At 37.6% G+C, this 16,918-nt stretch overlaps 1 protein-coding gene across 1 annotated transcript; it reads right to left on the reverse strand.

Annotated features, from left to right (window-relative positions):
• Positions 1-12,050: 12,050 nt before the first annotated feature.
• LOC110931425 (berberine bridge enzyme-like 8) lies at positions 12,051-14,792 on the reverse strand. The gene is made up of 2 exons (XM_022174820.1): positions 14,164-14,792; positions 12,051-13,008 (listed from the first exon to the last, which is right to left on the reverse strand). Exons 1-2 carry the CDS (start codon positions 14,790-14,792, stop codon positions 12,051-12,053), a joined length of 1,587 nt encoding a protein of 528 aa, XP_022030512.1.
• Positions 14,793-16,918: the final 2,126 nt, after the last annotated feature.

A 16,918-nucleotide genomic window follows, 5' to 3' on the forward strand; every position in this document is an offset into this window, starting at 1 on the left:
CCTTTGTGGTGTCACATTTCCTTAGTAAATGGCTAAGAACCAAACCGTCGTAACTACGGTTTGACTTTACAATAAATCAGTAATGGTTCAGTCTTATGACGAATCAAAAGTGGTTATGAGTTGGTATTTATGTGGGTAATAAACCTCTAAAATGGTTCCCCCTGATCACCACTCTAACTATGTCAAATATCGAGTCAAACGTGCGGTTAAAAAGTCAACAGAAAGCTATTTTAGCGATTTATGCATAATCTGTAATGTATATGTTATGGAACCTGTTTTGATAATCATAAAACATGATAATAAGTATATAAACTTGTTTGCGCTCGTTTGAATCGATCATTTGCTATATTAACCCGGTTCGGAGCCGAATGTCACAAAAGTTTGACTTTTACTTTGACTTCAGTTCTGACCCGTTTTAGTGAGGTATAAATATACCTTAGGACTCTCTTAGGACCAGGTCACATGTTGGTATAAACCTCTGTGGTCGATTCATGAGTTATCCAAGTCTTTTGCGCAATTCCGTCATTCGCCTAAAAGTTGACCGTAACGGCCTTTTAAAATTAAAACGAGTATTTCGGACACGTGAACGGACCAAAACCTTGCTTATTAAATTATAAGCATGTCCCTAAAGTTTCACGTCAATCCGAGGTCTAGAATGAGAGTTATGCTAAAAGGCGCACTTTTAAGAAAGTTTGTAATTAACGGCGCAATAAGGCCATGAGAATTTTGTAACTACATGGCTTTTGGAGCTTGTGAACGACCAAACCTCAATCAATGAGGCATGGGTGCTCCCTACTCGACCCATAACCCTCTAATACACCTGCCATTCATCCAAGGGCACTTGTAGAGTTGTGTGTAATGATCTTGAGCCATGACATTTGCTATAAATAGCACTAGTATGCAACATAACATTCACAACATCAAAACACACACCTCTGGTCATTTCAAGAGCTCTCAAGTCCTCTTCTCTGCTCCATAAGCAAGAACACAACTTCTGTAAGTGATCTAACCCTTTGTGGTGTCACATTTCCTTAGTAAATGGCTAAGAACCAAACCGTCGTAACTACGGTTTGACTTTACATAAATCAGTAATGGTTCAGTCTTATGACGAATCAAAAGTGGTTATGAGTTGGTATTTATGTGGGTAATAAACCTCTAAAATGGTTCCCCCTGATCACCACTCTAAGCTATGTCAAATATCGAGTCAAACGTGCGGTTAAAAAGTCAACAGAAAGCTATTTTTAGCGATTTATGCTAATCTGTAATGTATATGTTATGGAACCTGTTTTGATAATCATAAAACATGATATAAGTATATAAACTTGTTTGCGCTCGTTTGAATCGATCATTTGCTATATTAACCCGGTTCGGAGCCGAATGTCACAAAGTTTGACTTTTACTTTGACTTCAGTTCTGACCCGTTTTAGTGAGGTATAAATATACCTTAGGACTCTTTAGACCAGGTCACATGTTGGTATTAAACCTCTGTGGTCGATTCATGAGTTATCCAAGTCTTTGCGCAATTCCGTCATTCGCCTAAAAGTTGGACCGTAACGGCCTTTTAAAATTAAAACGAGTATTTCGGACACGGTGAACGGACCAAACCTTGCTTATTAAATTATAAGCATGTCCCTAAAGTTTCACGTCAATCCGGTCTAGAATGAGAGTTATGCTAAAGGCGCACTTTTAAGAAAGTTTTGTAATTAACGGCGCAATTAGCATAACGCCCATCTAACCCAAGTTTTCGTCACCAAAACTTTTACCCACTGTGGTAAAATAATATTTTGGGAATTTTAAAGATTTTTAATAATTTTTACCTTGCTCATAACCTGCGGTTATGGCTACGGTTCGGTAAATACCGAATATGCCCTTTTTGGCCAAAACGGGAGTTCTACAAGGTCTTTTGACCCGATTCCAGTTGCTACTGATTTTAAATAATAAATAAAGTATTTTAAGCTTTATAAGCTGTTCGGGAAACTCAGATTTCCTGTAGAACTCGAAAAGCCTTTTTTAAAGTCTTTAAAATGACCGAAAAGCCCCTACGGGGCATAATATTAACTCAAACTCGTTACGGGCATTACGGAAGGTATCCTACTGATACCAAAATACTTTTAAGGCATATTGACTTAGGAAATAAGCGTAGGACACTTATGGTTAACCGTTTCGCCTATTTGCGCACACGGTACGGCTCATGGAACTAGTTTTCGTGCAATAGCCGATATGGGTCAAATTATATTATTTGAACCCCAAAATCCAGAGTATGAACTATAAACCCATAACAAGTCACTGAACTTGTTGGGTCCAAATCATACTCCATTCTCGGTTTTCGCCTTTTCGTGCGAATTAACCATATCTATATATCGGAATCAACCGGTTTAAGCTACGGCTAATACAAGGACCGTTAGGATTCTAAGAGGTTAATTGAAACCTTCGTTCCAGATTAGGAGCCCCAGTAAAAGCTATCGGTGACTTGATCTTAATTAAGGATTTATACTTGCAAAGGTAAATACTTTAACTTATTTCCCCTATATGGGCTTGGGTTACGGTATATTAATACCGCTTGATTGAGCATTATATAATTCCATCGCTTAGGTGGTTAATTGATTAAATATGATTGGCTCATTTAAACAGTTTTGTTGCTTATAAGCCTTTGGGGGGGTTTAATGACCGTTGTCCCGGATATCCTTGGCATCATTTTACGAAATGGCCACGACCATCGACATCCCGGTGTAGGCGTACACCCGGTATAAAGTGTCGACATTAAAACTAAAAGACGTAGCCGGTGGTTTTTATACTACGGTTTTACGCAAACGTGGTGTGTCTATAAATCTTTAACCCGGCACGACCCGGGCTACTGAACGCATAAAAGAACATGTAAAACGTTCACAAGATCATTATGAATTTTCCCAAGTTATAAAAGAGTTTGTGCCTTGTGCATTCAAATCAATTTTAATAAACATTTTCAAATGTGTCAGTTGAATGTATTTACCAGTGTAAACTGACGTATTTTCCCCAAAAAGATTAAGTGCAGGTACCTAAACGTAATTGGTTGGTATTAGCTCCCTAGCGTCGGGATAAGCCTCGCAAGCTTGATTGCAGTATCTGATGGAACAATAATTTATGATTATTTACGATCCACTGTGGATATATCCAACCCCTGTAATACATTTTGATATTACAATCAGAGGTTGAAATTTATATATTTATCTTATGCTTCCGCTGTGCATTATATAATTGTGTGGTTTGACTATATTGTTGCCAACATCGTCACGGTAATCCCCCACCGGGCCCACCGGTGAGACACGTGGAAATCGGGGTGTGACAGTTTAGCTTTTTCATCTTCACTGTCACTTTCTGCCATCATTTTCAAATGATCTCTCATTCTTTTTGCATAATATTCAGTATCATCATCACTGTCTTCTTCAATTCGAGCAACAAAAGCTGTGTGAACTGAAGTTTTGTTAGGATCATAATCATCCCAACTGAAATTTTCCCAGTTAAACCCTTCAGGTAACTTTTCATCGTCTTGATCTATCACACATGCTTTACCATCAGCTGAGATATATTTGTCCCAGTTGAACTCTGTTGATGACTTCTTCTCATCTTGATTCACCATACAAGCTCTCTTAGCAGATTCTTCAATTACATTTCTTCCATGTGCCGTTTGTGCCTGTTGTTGATTTGGTTGTTGAGCAACTTGATGGTAAATGGCCTTCTGGTAGTAATCATTATTGTTGAATGGATTTTGAGCTCCACTTGCTTCGTGATTAGTGCACTCCCTCTTGAAGTGTCCTTTTTCCCTGCAACGAAAACAAGTGACTTTAGATTTATCAAAACCTAAAGTAGAAACATTAGCCTCACGAAGATCATCTCTTCCTGTGATCTGCTTGAATTTCTCAGCTCTCCTCAACACACTAGCCAAACACCATTTTATATCCATTAGCTCTATCTCTTCAGCATCGATATGATCGTAATCTTCCTTAGTCAGCATTGGATTCCCGATCCGACCTGCAACAAAACTTCCATACGATTCCAAAATAGTCCCCAACAAAGACATGTGGCTTTTTGCAATTTCTTCTGTGTAATCTTGATCATCCTCAAGATTCAAAATAATGTTACATTGTAATTTCCTGCCATTCTTTGTTGTTGCCAAATTTGGATCAAATGATGGAAATGAAGAAAAGCTTGTTTTGCTGTTTGATCCTTTTGATGAACCACCCGATAAACTCTTTGTGTTGAATGCAGTTTCAACCTTCGGTGACATATTGGTCTTGTCATTCAGCCCTGCTTTGTAGTACAAACTGATGTCCTGTTCACCATCAAACACTTTCATTCTTGAAATCTTAATTTGTTCCATTTCCTGTGCTTCTAGCTTCTCAATAAACTTGCTCAGAGTTAGATTGTTGAACCCTTTCTTGTTTCTTAGCATCATCAAGTATGTGCCCCAAGTCTCATGCGACAATGCATCTGCTAATTTCTCAATCAACTCCTCATTGTTTGCTCAGAGTTAGATTGTTGAACCCTTTCTTGTTTCTTAGCATCATCAAGTATGTGCCCCAAGTCTCATGCGACAATGCATCTGCTAATTTCTCAATCAACTCCTCATTGTCTTTGTTGATGCTCACTCTCTTCATTTTTACCAACAGATTGCAGTATCTTTCAATTATCTGCTTTGTGCTTTCATTTTTCAAACCTTGAAATAAATCAAACTCTTTTTTCAGAAGTGATTTCTTGTTTTTGATCATCTATTGGCTTCCAACAAACTTAGATCGTAATGTTTTCCAAATCGAATATGCACTCCTAGTGTGTTGCAGTAAGACCAAGATATCCTCTTTGACTGCCTGTTGCAGAAAACTGATCATCATCTTTTCGTTTTTGTATTTCTTTTTCTCCTCGGCACCAAGATCTTTGATAGCAATCACTTCTTCATCATCATTCGTTGGTCTAACGTATTTTGTTTCAATACATTCCCAAGCATCCAAGTAATTAGCTTGTACCCAGTTCTCAAACCATTCCTCCCAACCCTTATACTCCTCGATGTTCATGAGTTTGGGCGGTTTTTGTATAGTGCCCATTTCGTTTTCCAGCATTGCTTGCTGTGTCATGGTAATCGGAGTAGCAAACGCGTTGTAGAATTCCTCTTCCATGTTTCGGTTTCAAAGTTTCACAAACAAATTGTTTCAAACGAAATTATCTTCAAACGGAATTACTTGGTGCGGAATTACCAAGTTCAAACGAAATTACCTGCACAGGAAACTTCAAACGAAATTAGCAACGTTCAAACGGAATCAGGTAATTCCGTACGGAATTACTCAAATTTCAAACGGAATTAGTTCTGAAACGGAACTACTCAAACGAAATTCTAATTCCGTGCGGAATTAGAAGCAGTTTCAAACGAAATTATGGTGATGTCCTCATATTCAAACCGAATTTCATGTGGAATTAAAGATTTTATCTGTTTTAAATCCAATTAATGTTCAATTTTCTCAAGGCTTTATTAAAACACTGTTTTGAATGATATATGTGAACTTCAGATCATTTTAACCATGGAAACTTGTTTAATGAAGAAAAGAAGGTGTAGAAATCAGAATTTGCAGCTGAATTGGTATGAACTCTTCCTCCTGAGCTCTGATACCACTTGTAGGATCGAATTCGGACCCGAACGAGTCGACCAGAAGAGTTTATCCTTGTAACGAAAGGCGGAAACAGACGAAACAAGGTCAATTCAGCAAGATATACTCATAAATTGCCTTTCTGATTGATATAATGACTGATTACAATGAGTCGGCACTTCGGCATCACTTCGTTACACTGACCGGAATTCTATATGTAATTTCGCATGAACAAGACTATTTATAGGCCTGGAATTCCGTGTGAAAGAGCTCCCAAATGAAATTAGATTCCATGCGGAATCTAATTCCGTGCGGAATTACTCATGTGCATTTTCATGCGGAATTAGCCACTCATGCGGAATTACCTGATTTTTCGAAATACGTGCCCTGTTCTATCTATCTAAGACAAGATTCGATACAAGACGAAGTCGACAGACGCATGCACTAACAACTTTCATAACTATTACGAACAAAAATGGTCATAGCATGTCCCCCTGACGTAGCCCACGGGAACAATCAAATTCCCTAGTCGGAGAGCCATTCACCAGGACTGAAGCTCTGGCAGATTGTACTGTTGCCATTACCCAACCTCTCCATCTACTCAGAAAATTCATTTGGCCTATAATCGAGTTTAAGAACTCCCAATTGACTGAATCATATGCCTTATTGATGTCCACTTTAAAGTACATCCCCTTCCGTTTCGTTTTCTTTGCCCAACATAAAACTTCATTTAGCACAAGCGGACCGTCCATAATATTTTTTCCAGCCAAGAATGCCGATTGTTGTTCCGAAATTAAATTTCCAATCACCCCTTTAAGACAATTCACTAGAACCTTTGAAATCACTTTGTTTACTACACCAATTAGGCTTATTGGCCTATAGTTCGCCGGACAAGTTGGATCCTTTACTTTTGGAATTAGAGCAATAAACGAGGACATGCAACACTTATTTATTGAACCTCCCTCATAAAAACTATTAAACAGGCTGACGAAGTCTGCACGGAGACCCAACCAACACTTTTTGATAAACTTGAAGTTGAAACCATCCGGACCCGGAGCACGATCACCATCACATTCCCATATTGCTGCCTTAATCTCATCTACTGAAAATGGCTCTTCCAACATGCTTGCCTCCGAATCAGAAATAGTAGCTAAGTTAGGGCACACCAACACCGGCCTTACTGACATAGGCTCAGTGAACTGTTGGAAATAAAACTCATATAACGCCTCCTTTATAGCCAATGGATTCGTGACCCAAACGCCATCAATCATTAACCCATTCAATCTGTTGTTGCTAATGTTTGAGTTAATGACTTGATGGAAGTATGCTGAATTCTCATCACCATCCACTGCCTACTTCGATCTAGACTTTTGATGTAAATCCAGTTGCTTAATTCTATCAAATTCCGCTATGTAGTTTTTACATTCTGCTCTTTCCAACAGTTCATCCTCTATCAACAATCTTTCTTCCGCCATTCTTTCAATGCTAGCTAAACGCCTCTTTTTTCCACCATAGATACCTTCCCTCCTTTCTTTCTCTACCTTTAGCCAATACTTAATATTGTTTTTCAACTATCTTAGTTTTATAGAAATAGCAAGATCCGCAGAACCTGAGAATTCAAACATACCACATTTCTACAACGCGAAATCCAAAAAACCATGATATTCAAACCAGGAGTTAAAGAATCTGAATGGTATATGGCCAAAATCTGATTATACGGTTGACAAAACGATTGGCCGGTGATCCGACACTTCCCTTTCTAAGGCAATAACCGCTGCATTTGGCCAACGCTCCCTGAATCCGAGACATACCAGGAACCTGTCTAGCTTACTCAGCTTTGTCCCGTTGTCCGATATATATGTGAAATTGCCACCTCCCATGTTATATTCTACTAATGCAGCCGATAAAATAAACTGATTAAACGCCTCAGCATTGGATGCAACAAACTCTGAATTCATTCTTTCATTGATGTCTCGTACTTCGTTAAAATCCCCCATCATCACCCAAAGCCCTTGTACTGTATTTCTAATATTCAAGATCTCTAACCATAGAGCCCTCCTACCAGTCGCATCATTTGGAGCATAGACATTCACTAGATTAATCCTACACCCCGATTGAACTAAGCAACCCGAAACCACAATAAAATTTCTATTATAGATTACATTTACACACCTGAATACAGCTGGACACCAAATGCATGCTAGTCCCCCCAGATCTACCTTGAGAGTTAACTACTGCAACTTTAAATTCGGCTCTGCCCCAGAACTTACTGAACATAAACGAGTCAGAATCTTGTAACTTGGTTTCCTGTATAGCTAGAAAGTGAATCCCATAACTCGTCTTCAGCCCACGAATCCAGTCCGACTTCCGATCACTCCGCACCCCTCTCAAATTCACAGAAAGACAATTCATCGAGAACTTGTGTTAACACCTTCTTCAGCAATCAACTTATCTGTATCGGCCACAAATCCATCCAGATTAATCCCTATAATCGAACCGACATCCATCGTAGCTTGAACCTCAGGGTCGATAATCCGATTCTGATTTGGATTAACCTGATCTAACCCTTCACCCAGCTCCGGTATCGCATTGTCTCTATTGCCCATAAGATCATTATCAGCCGACGATTCTCTGTGTTGCACAGATATGTTAGGGATTTCATCATCGAAACCATCTTTGTCATTTACCGGCGTATTTAAATCCAGTGGCACATTAGGTTGGTCCTGTAAATTACAAAATAACCTCTGAGTGGGCCCTTGGGTTGAACCCAACGATGGTGGACTGATCTCATTTCTATTTCTTTTACCAAGGTTTACTACTGGAGTTGGGCCATCTTTATCCACCGAGATATTGGGCCTACATTACTTCCCTCCAAAATTTAAATCAATCGGCCCACTTTTATTTTGACCATTATCTTTTTGAGCAACACCATCATCAATTTTATCGGAATCATGTATCTGTCTTTCCACCTCCCCATGTAAATTTGTTATTTCCACATCGTCATTAATGCCCAAAAATTCTTGATTGTCTAAAGACCCTTAATTATCCGACGACTGTTCATGTATCCCCGGAGCCTCCTGAACGTTGTCGACCGGAAAATCCTCATTTACCGGTGCCTGAGTCTGATCCTCTTTCATGTTTATCTCTCCTTCCTCCAATTCCTCGGCTTCATCCAAATCATCTTGTTCCATATCTGATTCTGACTCCGAAACCGACTCTGAGCCACTGGATTCATCAGATGACTCATTTTCGAACCTCGGTACCCACCTCTCTGGAGCTTCCGAAACCCAGATTACAATACTCTTATTGTTCCATTTAATCACCATTGATTCCTCAATTCTGGACATTTGGGACGTTAGGACCTTCACCATATCGAGCGAGTTGTCCTCCTCTTGCCACGAAAAGCTTGATGGTTGAATTATGTCCCCGAATAGACCACCGATCTTATCAAACAATTTATTGTCTCTGATGAGGAAAGGTACCCCGGAGAATCTCAGATTAACGATCCTACTGAAAGGGATATCTTCACCATTCCAAATGTTGCATTTAGAGAAAACCTTTGAAAAAAACATAGCATGCTTCTCCAGAGACTCTTTTGCAGAGGCATTATCTTTAAATGTAATAATAATAGTTGACCCGCCGACATAAGACACACCGAAGTCAAACATACCTTCTTCTTCCATCAGTCTTCTAATGTTCGTTAATGACCAACTGTCTATTGCATAAACAAGAACTGATTTACCAACGCAATGCAATGGATACAAAGAACCTCTACCCTCCACATTAACAGTTTTTGCACCTTGACTATTTGTTTCCTTCCTGCCTTTTAGTAAATCTGCAAAAGAAGTTCTATTCTAAACAAATGACTGGCCTATAGGTCGTTGTCCAGTCTGTTGAGTCTTAGTGGGGGGCTGTTCACCACGCTCACCATCACTCCTACAGTTACTGGATGGCTGATTGTTTCCTTTTGGTCTCCATTCGCTCCGGCCGAGATAGTTCGGAGCATAATTAAATCTTTTATGATCCTTATCATATTTCGCTAGTGACACACTTACCTTCATGTCGAACATTTTGACTGTGTTCATCAATACTAGTGTTTCCTTCATATCTTCTACTCCAACGTATCTAACAAATCCAAAACATTTACCCCGAGCGTCTCTCTTCCGAGCCACATACACATCCGATACGTAACCATACGGCTGAGAAGCTCTCACAAAACATTTCTGGTTACTCGATCAGAAATATTTTGTACTAAAAACGTCCATTCCACACCATCACCTTTGCTTTTTTTGTTCTTCCGGTATTGCACATTAGACCATGGTCCACCATCATCCTGATTCCCCTCTCCTTCGTTCACAGAAGCCATTAATGAAACCACAAAAAAACCAAGGAGGCGAATGGATTAGACCTAATCCGGTTAGAGAGAACGGTTATATCTAGAGCAGCCCCACTGAGCTGAACGATTAAACCCCGCTCACTAAACACATTAGGAGTTCATCGTCGAGCACTCCAAGCGTTTTCCGGGCGGCGAGAAGGAGAACGAGAGAGAGAGAAACCCTAGCTAACTTCCTTCTAGCTATGTGTCCTTGTCCACAACAAGCCGTCGTCGATGTTTTTGGCCAATAACCTCTAGTTAGGATTATTATAGACCAATTCCCATAATTTAATTATTATGCGTTTTGTCTCCCTTTTAATTTTCCTAGAATTTAGGACAGTTATGACCATGAGATCATGGTCTTGTAAATTTTTTTATGTAATTGCCCCCAACAAGATTAACTAACAATGAAATTGCATAGAGTTTTGTGAGGAAGAAATTATATTTTCTCTATGTTGAGTAAACGAGTTATCCAATGAATTCAAGTTTGTCAACTTGAATGGTGATCTTTGGAAGCTAGAGTTGGATCGAGTGGTGATATCGTATCTCAATTCAAGTTTAAAATTTCATTACGGATGTTGATTAAGTGGTGCTCTGCATCTCAAGTGACCTGTAGCTTATTTGTCTCTTTTGAATTTATAATGTCAAGTCCGTTTCCAACTCAGATTCCTATTTAAAGATAAAAAGAAAGCTTCATAATTGACCCGTTTAATCAATCTAAACCTAAACATTAACCACAAACTCGTTGTGGTTCGATACCATTCTTACCGCTAGCTATATAGCTAAAGGTACTAAGGAACATATTATAAATCTATGTTCGACCGGACCCTCGACATTCGATCATATTCCAATGAAATGGATACTCGAATAGCTCAAGAAGTCGCAGTTGAACTTTTGGCAAAACTAAATTACTTGTTATCATATTGATTAATGGTTATTTGACTTGTACATCTTACGGTTAAAACAAAGTAATTTTTTTTGAACGGTCAACAGAATCAATCCCGAGCATTCTGGGGGCATCTACCGGACCAAACGGAATACTCCGACAGTAACACGAGTCCACCACCAATTCCTGGGAAAACCCAGTAACCCTCCCGCCGTAGGCCCGACGGTAAAATTATCGGTAAACTCGTTTGGCTTAAAGATCGAAAACAAAGTAATAATTTCGTACTCGCGTAAAAATTCCGCCCCCTTAAAATAATTCTGAATATGCCACTAAACATAAGTATATTATACCTCACTGTTACACATAAATGGGATTTTTCGACTTTTGATGTAATAATGTAATATTCTCGGTTATTTATGAACTGAAAAACTAGTGACACTTTGTAATTACCGGCATAGCACTTTCTTGTAGTAATAAAATATATAAAAGTTCTTTAGAAATTAATAACATAATGTCACTAAATCTGAAGCTCCGAACTATTTAATTATATAAAGATACGTAACTAAACGGACCGGCCAGTAATAATATAGAATCAGAAAAGCTCTTGATCGCTATATCTAGAAATAAACCGCGTCATATTTTTTAGTTCAAATCATTATTCGCGTATTGAAGGTTCATTTTCTAGATCGCATAACGATTCCTACGAATTTCCGACTAATGGTTAAATGAAAACGGATTTCGTCGGAGATCTGTCGGAATTTTCTTACACTTTTCCTACGCAAACCAATTTGTCGTTTTTTTGTCACAAAACTAAGACCCTTTATAATACGTCGGAATTTCATAGGAAATGTGTCGCCATTTTCGTTTGTAGGTAATGCGTAGAAAATTTTGGTAGGAATAACAACAGTTTTCTAGTAGTGTTATTTTTGTAGAAAAATAAAGTAACAACTAAATCATATAATCATAAGTCATATAACTGAATTAATAAACCAAAAAGTTGTAGGTGTATGATATACAAAAACGGCATATCATATATTATCATATACTTAAAATAAACGATTCCAAAGAATGTAACATGCCAATACCACATCATCCCTAAAAAAACCATTTTTAATCAAAATTGATTTTTATTATTTTTTAAATATGATTATGAAGCCTTACAAGTCATTTTACTTCCTTAATGATATGTTGATGGCAATGTTGGGATACTTTGCTCATTTCTAAAGAAGTTATCAGGATCCACAATAGTTTTCACCTTCACTAACCTTCTAAAGTTAGTCTCTTTGAAATACTTGACCCCATAAACACCCCCTTCAGTGAAACTATTCTTCCCATTATGATTAACACCAATGTCCAAATCCCTATAATTCAAGAAAGCTTCTCTAGGAAACTTTGACACAAATGGAGTCATGTACTCATGCAAAACCCTAGTTAGGTTAATGTAACGATTTGCGGCATCAACACCATTTTCGGCCCAATCTAACGTGTATTGAATCTTCGCGATGTTCCCAGCTCGATGTGGAAATGGTTTAGCAAACTCCGAAATCTCAGCCATTCGTCCACCGTAAGGGTTGAAATATAAACCTACACGGTCTAACTCGACCATCTTGTTGAAAATAGACCTTAACCCTTGTTTTGAAATAGGGTTTTTAATATAATCAGATTTTCTTTTGAGATGAACCACCGTTCGTCGAACTCGACTCAACAGAGTCGAGTCTGGTGAGCCTGGTGGGGAGTTGAAGTACCTTAGCAGTGACTGAGTCCAATTCATTTCTTGACAGTCTGATCTTTGTAACCCTAGTTCCGGAAAGCTTTGATCCATTATATTCATTAAGGTTGTAGTGTTACCAAGAAACAAACTCGGAAATGAAGCACCTATTGTTTTCTCACCATTTGTGCTATTCGCCACATTAACAATCATTCGAATGAAAAGATTATAGTCGAGTTTATCGGCAACTTGTAACCATTGATGAGCAACATTGGTAACATTTTGTATAGACGTTCTTCTCACTTGGAAGACAGTCACTTTGGCTGGAACACGAACTAAGTTTATCTTGTACGAAATAACCACACCAAAACTCGCACCTCCACCGCCAGTGATCGCCCAAAACAAATCTTCACCCATTGATTCACGGCAGGGCCGGCCCTAAGCATGGGCAGGATGGGCGCCGGCTCAGGGCCAAAAACGTAGAAGGGCCCGTACGATTTTTAAAAGTATAAATATATTAAATCTTGAGGGAACCCATAAAACCAGTTAGAGATGAAACTGTAAGCATAAACTAATTATAGTCTAGTGGAAAGGCCCCTTGTTTCCAACCACATTGTACCTGGTTTGACTCTGTTTTGTGTCATTTTTGAGGATTTTTATAGGTCCCTTTGCTGTATTAATGTCCCACTTTGTTCATGGAAGTTCTAATGAACTTGGTGTACAGGCGCCTTTGCTATATTTTTGCCTACTTCCAATGAATTTAGTGTATTTAATTAAATTGTGAATGCAGGCAAGTGTGGAAGTCTTAAACATTAAATACCAGTTTTAATTCTAACACCCTTTAGCTAAAATAGGCTTACAAATTAAACCTTTTAAGTTTGTTGAGTTTTAAACAACCCTGCATTTATGCATTTCATATTAGGAATGAACTCTAACAAATTTTTTTTTAAAAGCAATTTCATTCGAATCATGAGGGCAAATTACATAAGGATAGCAGGTAGACGAGCAACAAACTGCGCCGCCATCCCTTTTTGAATAGAAAACCCTAATCTACTAAAAACAAAGTCTCGCCCCTGAGGGGTCGAAAAGTTGCTATGGACCACACGCTGAACTCTAGACAAGAACCGAACTGCCTCCGGCGCCAAGGAGCCGAACGTGTCTAACAAATTAAATTAAATTAAATAAACAAAATAATATGTTATGTTGTTAGATTAGTAAACTAGTTTATCAATGTTTTTTATTTTCTTATTTTCTGTTTATCATCGCTTTCAATTAATAATTGTAATTTTAAGTCAACTTAAGAATTGTACAAGTTCAAGCAAGATCGTATTTGTAAAGCAGATAAGTATGAATTAAAAGGCTATGGCGGCACCAACCATAGCTCAGCCGGTTGCCGACTCGCCTTCTAAAGTTCAGGTGTTGGGTTCGAGTGTACGTGCTTGGCGTTTTTTTGTTTAGCCGGCTTACTTTGTTTCTCACAGTTTCCTTATTTACTACAAAAAGCTGGGTAGGGCCTGGTTTTTTTATCTCGCCCAGGGCCCAAATTTCTTCTAGCTTTTTCGGAAACGGCCCTGATTCACGGTTCAGAAGTTTTCCATTAACATCAACGAGTTCAGCGTCGATGATATTATCGACAGAAAGACCGAATTTTCTCATCATGTTACCATACCCCCCTCCACTAAAATGTCCACCAACACCAACAGTAGGGCAAACTCCAGCAGGGAAACCATGAGTGCTACTTTTTTCAGAAATTCTATAGTAAAGTTCTCCTAAGGTTGCACCGGTTTGAACCCATGCGGTCTCGTCTTCAATCGAGACATTAATCGAACGTAAGTTAAACAAATCGAGGATAAAGAACGTGTGATCCGCAACGTACGATAGACCCTCGTAGTCATGACCGCCGCTTCTGATTTTCATGAGTAAATTGTGTTTTTTGGCACATATGATGGAGGCTTGGATATGTGAAATGTCTAACACAGTGACTATTAGGGCCGGTTTTGGGGTGGTGGATTCGTTAAACCGGAGGTTACGAAGGTAGGCTTGCAATATGGTGTTAAAGGAAGAGTTGGATGGAGTATAGATTGCTCCAGTGATCGGAATAGTAAGTTCTGTTGAACTTATTAGGCAATGGATGAAGTTTTGTTGTACATTATTTGAAGTTGCTAAGGAATGACCAAAGAGGGAGCACAAGATTAGGGCAATGACAAGCATTGTTGATATAAACAAGAAATTGTAGTTAGACATGCTATTTATAGACTAATTACTAGTCTAGCTAGAAACTAATTCAAAGTATATAAGGGTGGGCGGGGTACCCACCGAAACCCCATCGGGGACCCCTTTTGCCGAGCGGGACAAGCACCGCCAACATAGCGGTGAGGTAGAGAGAGGGAGTGAAACTGGTGAGGCTTCACCGAAGAGAGGGGGAGGAGAGAGGGAGGAGAGAGGATGAGTGGACCAATCAAAACTTTTTTTTTTTTTTTTTAATAAAAACCAAGTCACCTAAGAGGGGAGTGCCGCCATCAATTTAGGGTGTTAGGGGAGTTTAAGAGGGGAGTTGACGTGGCACACGAGGATTGGTTGGGCGTAAGAGAGGGGACTCACCTCTTAGGTGAGCACCCCTTACACCCTAATATTTTTGTTATAGGATACTAGGATACTGAGAAACATTAAGGGTGCATCTTGTTCATGAAGTTAGGCTTGGAATTTGTCAAAACTAATTGAAATTTGAAATGCTTGTATAAAGGAATAGTAATTTACATTCACATACGAGATATGTAATGATTTGGTTATGGTTTTTCTCTTTTAGCTAGAATAGTTGGGTTTTTAATCACGAGTAGTGTTACCTTATTTTTTTTTTTTTAAAAAACAGTAGATTAAAAAAATTTAATTTTTTTTAAATAGTAGATTAAAAAATTATTCACTAAAGTGATGTTTTAAATATTTATGATCCAATAGGTGTAATTTTATAAATGACTTATTATTTAAGTAACATATTATATACTTCTTTATTTCATTCAATCAAGTTATTATATATTTTTTAATTATTTTCTTCACTGACCAATTATAATTCTTTTTTTTTGTTTATTAGTTAATTTATTTATTTTTATTATTATAGTTTTTATGTTTTACAGTTAACCACTTTAAATACAAACTAAATTATGGATTAACCACGTTATAACTAGTTTTAGTAAAACTAAATCATTATTTAGGCATTAGAGGTTTGTTTAACTTCAATTTTCCTAAATTTAGGCATTAGAGGTTTGTTTAACTTCAATTTTCCTAAATGATGTAATAATAACTAAAATCATAATTATATATGTGAACTAATGAACAAAGTTGAGGAATACATAATATACAAAATAGACATATATATTAAAATATTTGATAATGTGCTTATATTTTAATTATATGACAGAGCCATTATACTTAGTTTAAGACCAACCCCAAAAGAGTCCAAACTTTGGCCTACAAACACGAGAAATAAATGGAAGATGCTAGTCAAGAGAATTCTTTAACGGGTTCATTCCAGTAGCGGATTTATGAATTTTTTTCTGTGGGTGTGAAATATTTTTAAAATTTTTAGGCCCCTAGCTATATAAAAAAATATTCATAGCAGGCCGGATCGCATCTGGTCATGTAAGACAAAAGAACATCAAACTAAAATTTATATAATCATCAAAACACGTCAAACGTTATTACAAACTTATTTAAAATTGTGTCCTACAGGTTTTTATTTTTTGAAAAATATTCAAAACAACATCTAGAGATACTAAACACTCTATAAGTTCATTACATTCTTACTAATTGTTCGTATCACATATAAATCGCTCCATACATTCATAAAACAACACTAAACACTTAAACAGAATAAAAAATCATGTTTAACCATAGTAATTTTAGTTTATTGGGTTAATGTGATATTCATAGTAATTTTAGCAAGTAGCAAAGTAAATTGCTCTACTTGTTTTTAGACTATACCATAACCAGTTTCAATAACGTTAAACCAAGTGAAAATTGGGGTTCCAACATAGCCTCGTTAGGCCTACAAATAATTCAATTATTTGGCAACAAACTCAACTTTGGGACAGGCATGTTACATTTATTTAATTTTAGTCCAAGTTTTATAGTATTATAGTCTTTAGATGGTGACATTATATTCCTCAATTGGAGCCTGCATAAGGAACCAGACTAACATAAGCATAAAACAAAAAACAAACATTATCTATTTACTTATTTATAATGCTAAAAAACTAAAAGTTGTATTAGGTGAAACCTAAACCCAATCGTGTTCGTTGAAACCAAGAAATTTAAACCTTAATAATAAGCAACAACTTTAG

Source organism: Helianthus annuus, chromosome 3, assembly GCF_002127325.2.
Source record: "Helianthus annuus cultivar XRQ/B chromosome 3, HanXRQr2.0-SUNRISE, whole genome shotgun sequence".
In the NCBI taxonomy this organism is placed as follows: Eukaryota; Viridiplantae; Streptophyta; class Magnoliopsida; order Asterales; family Asteraceae; genus Helianthus; species Helianthus annuus.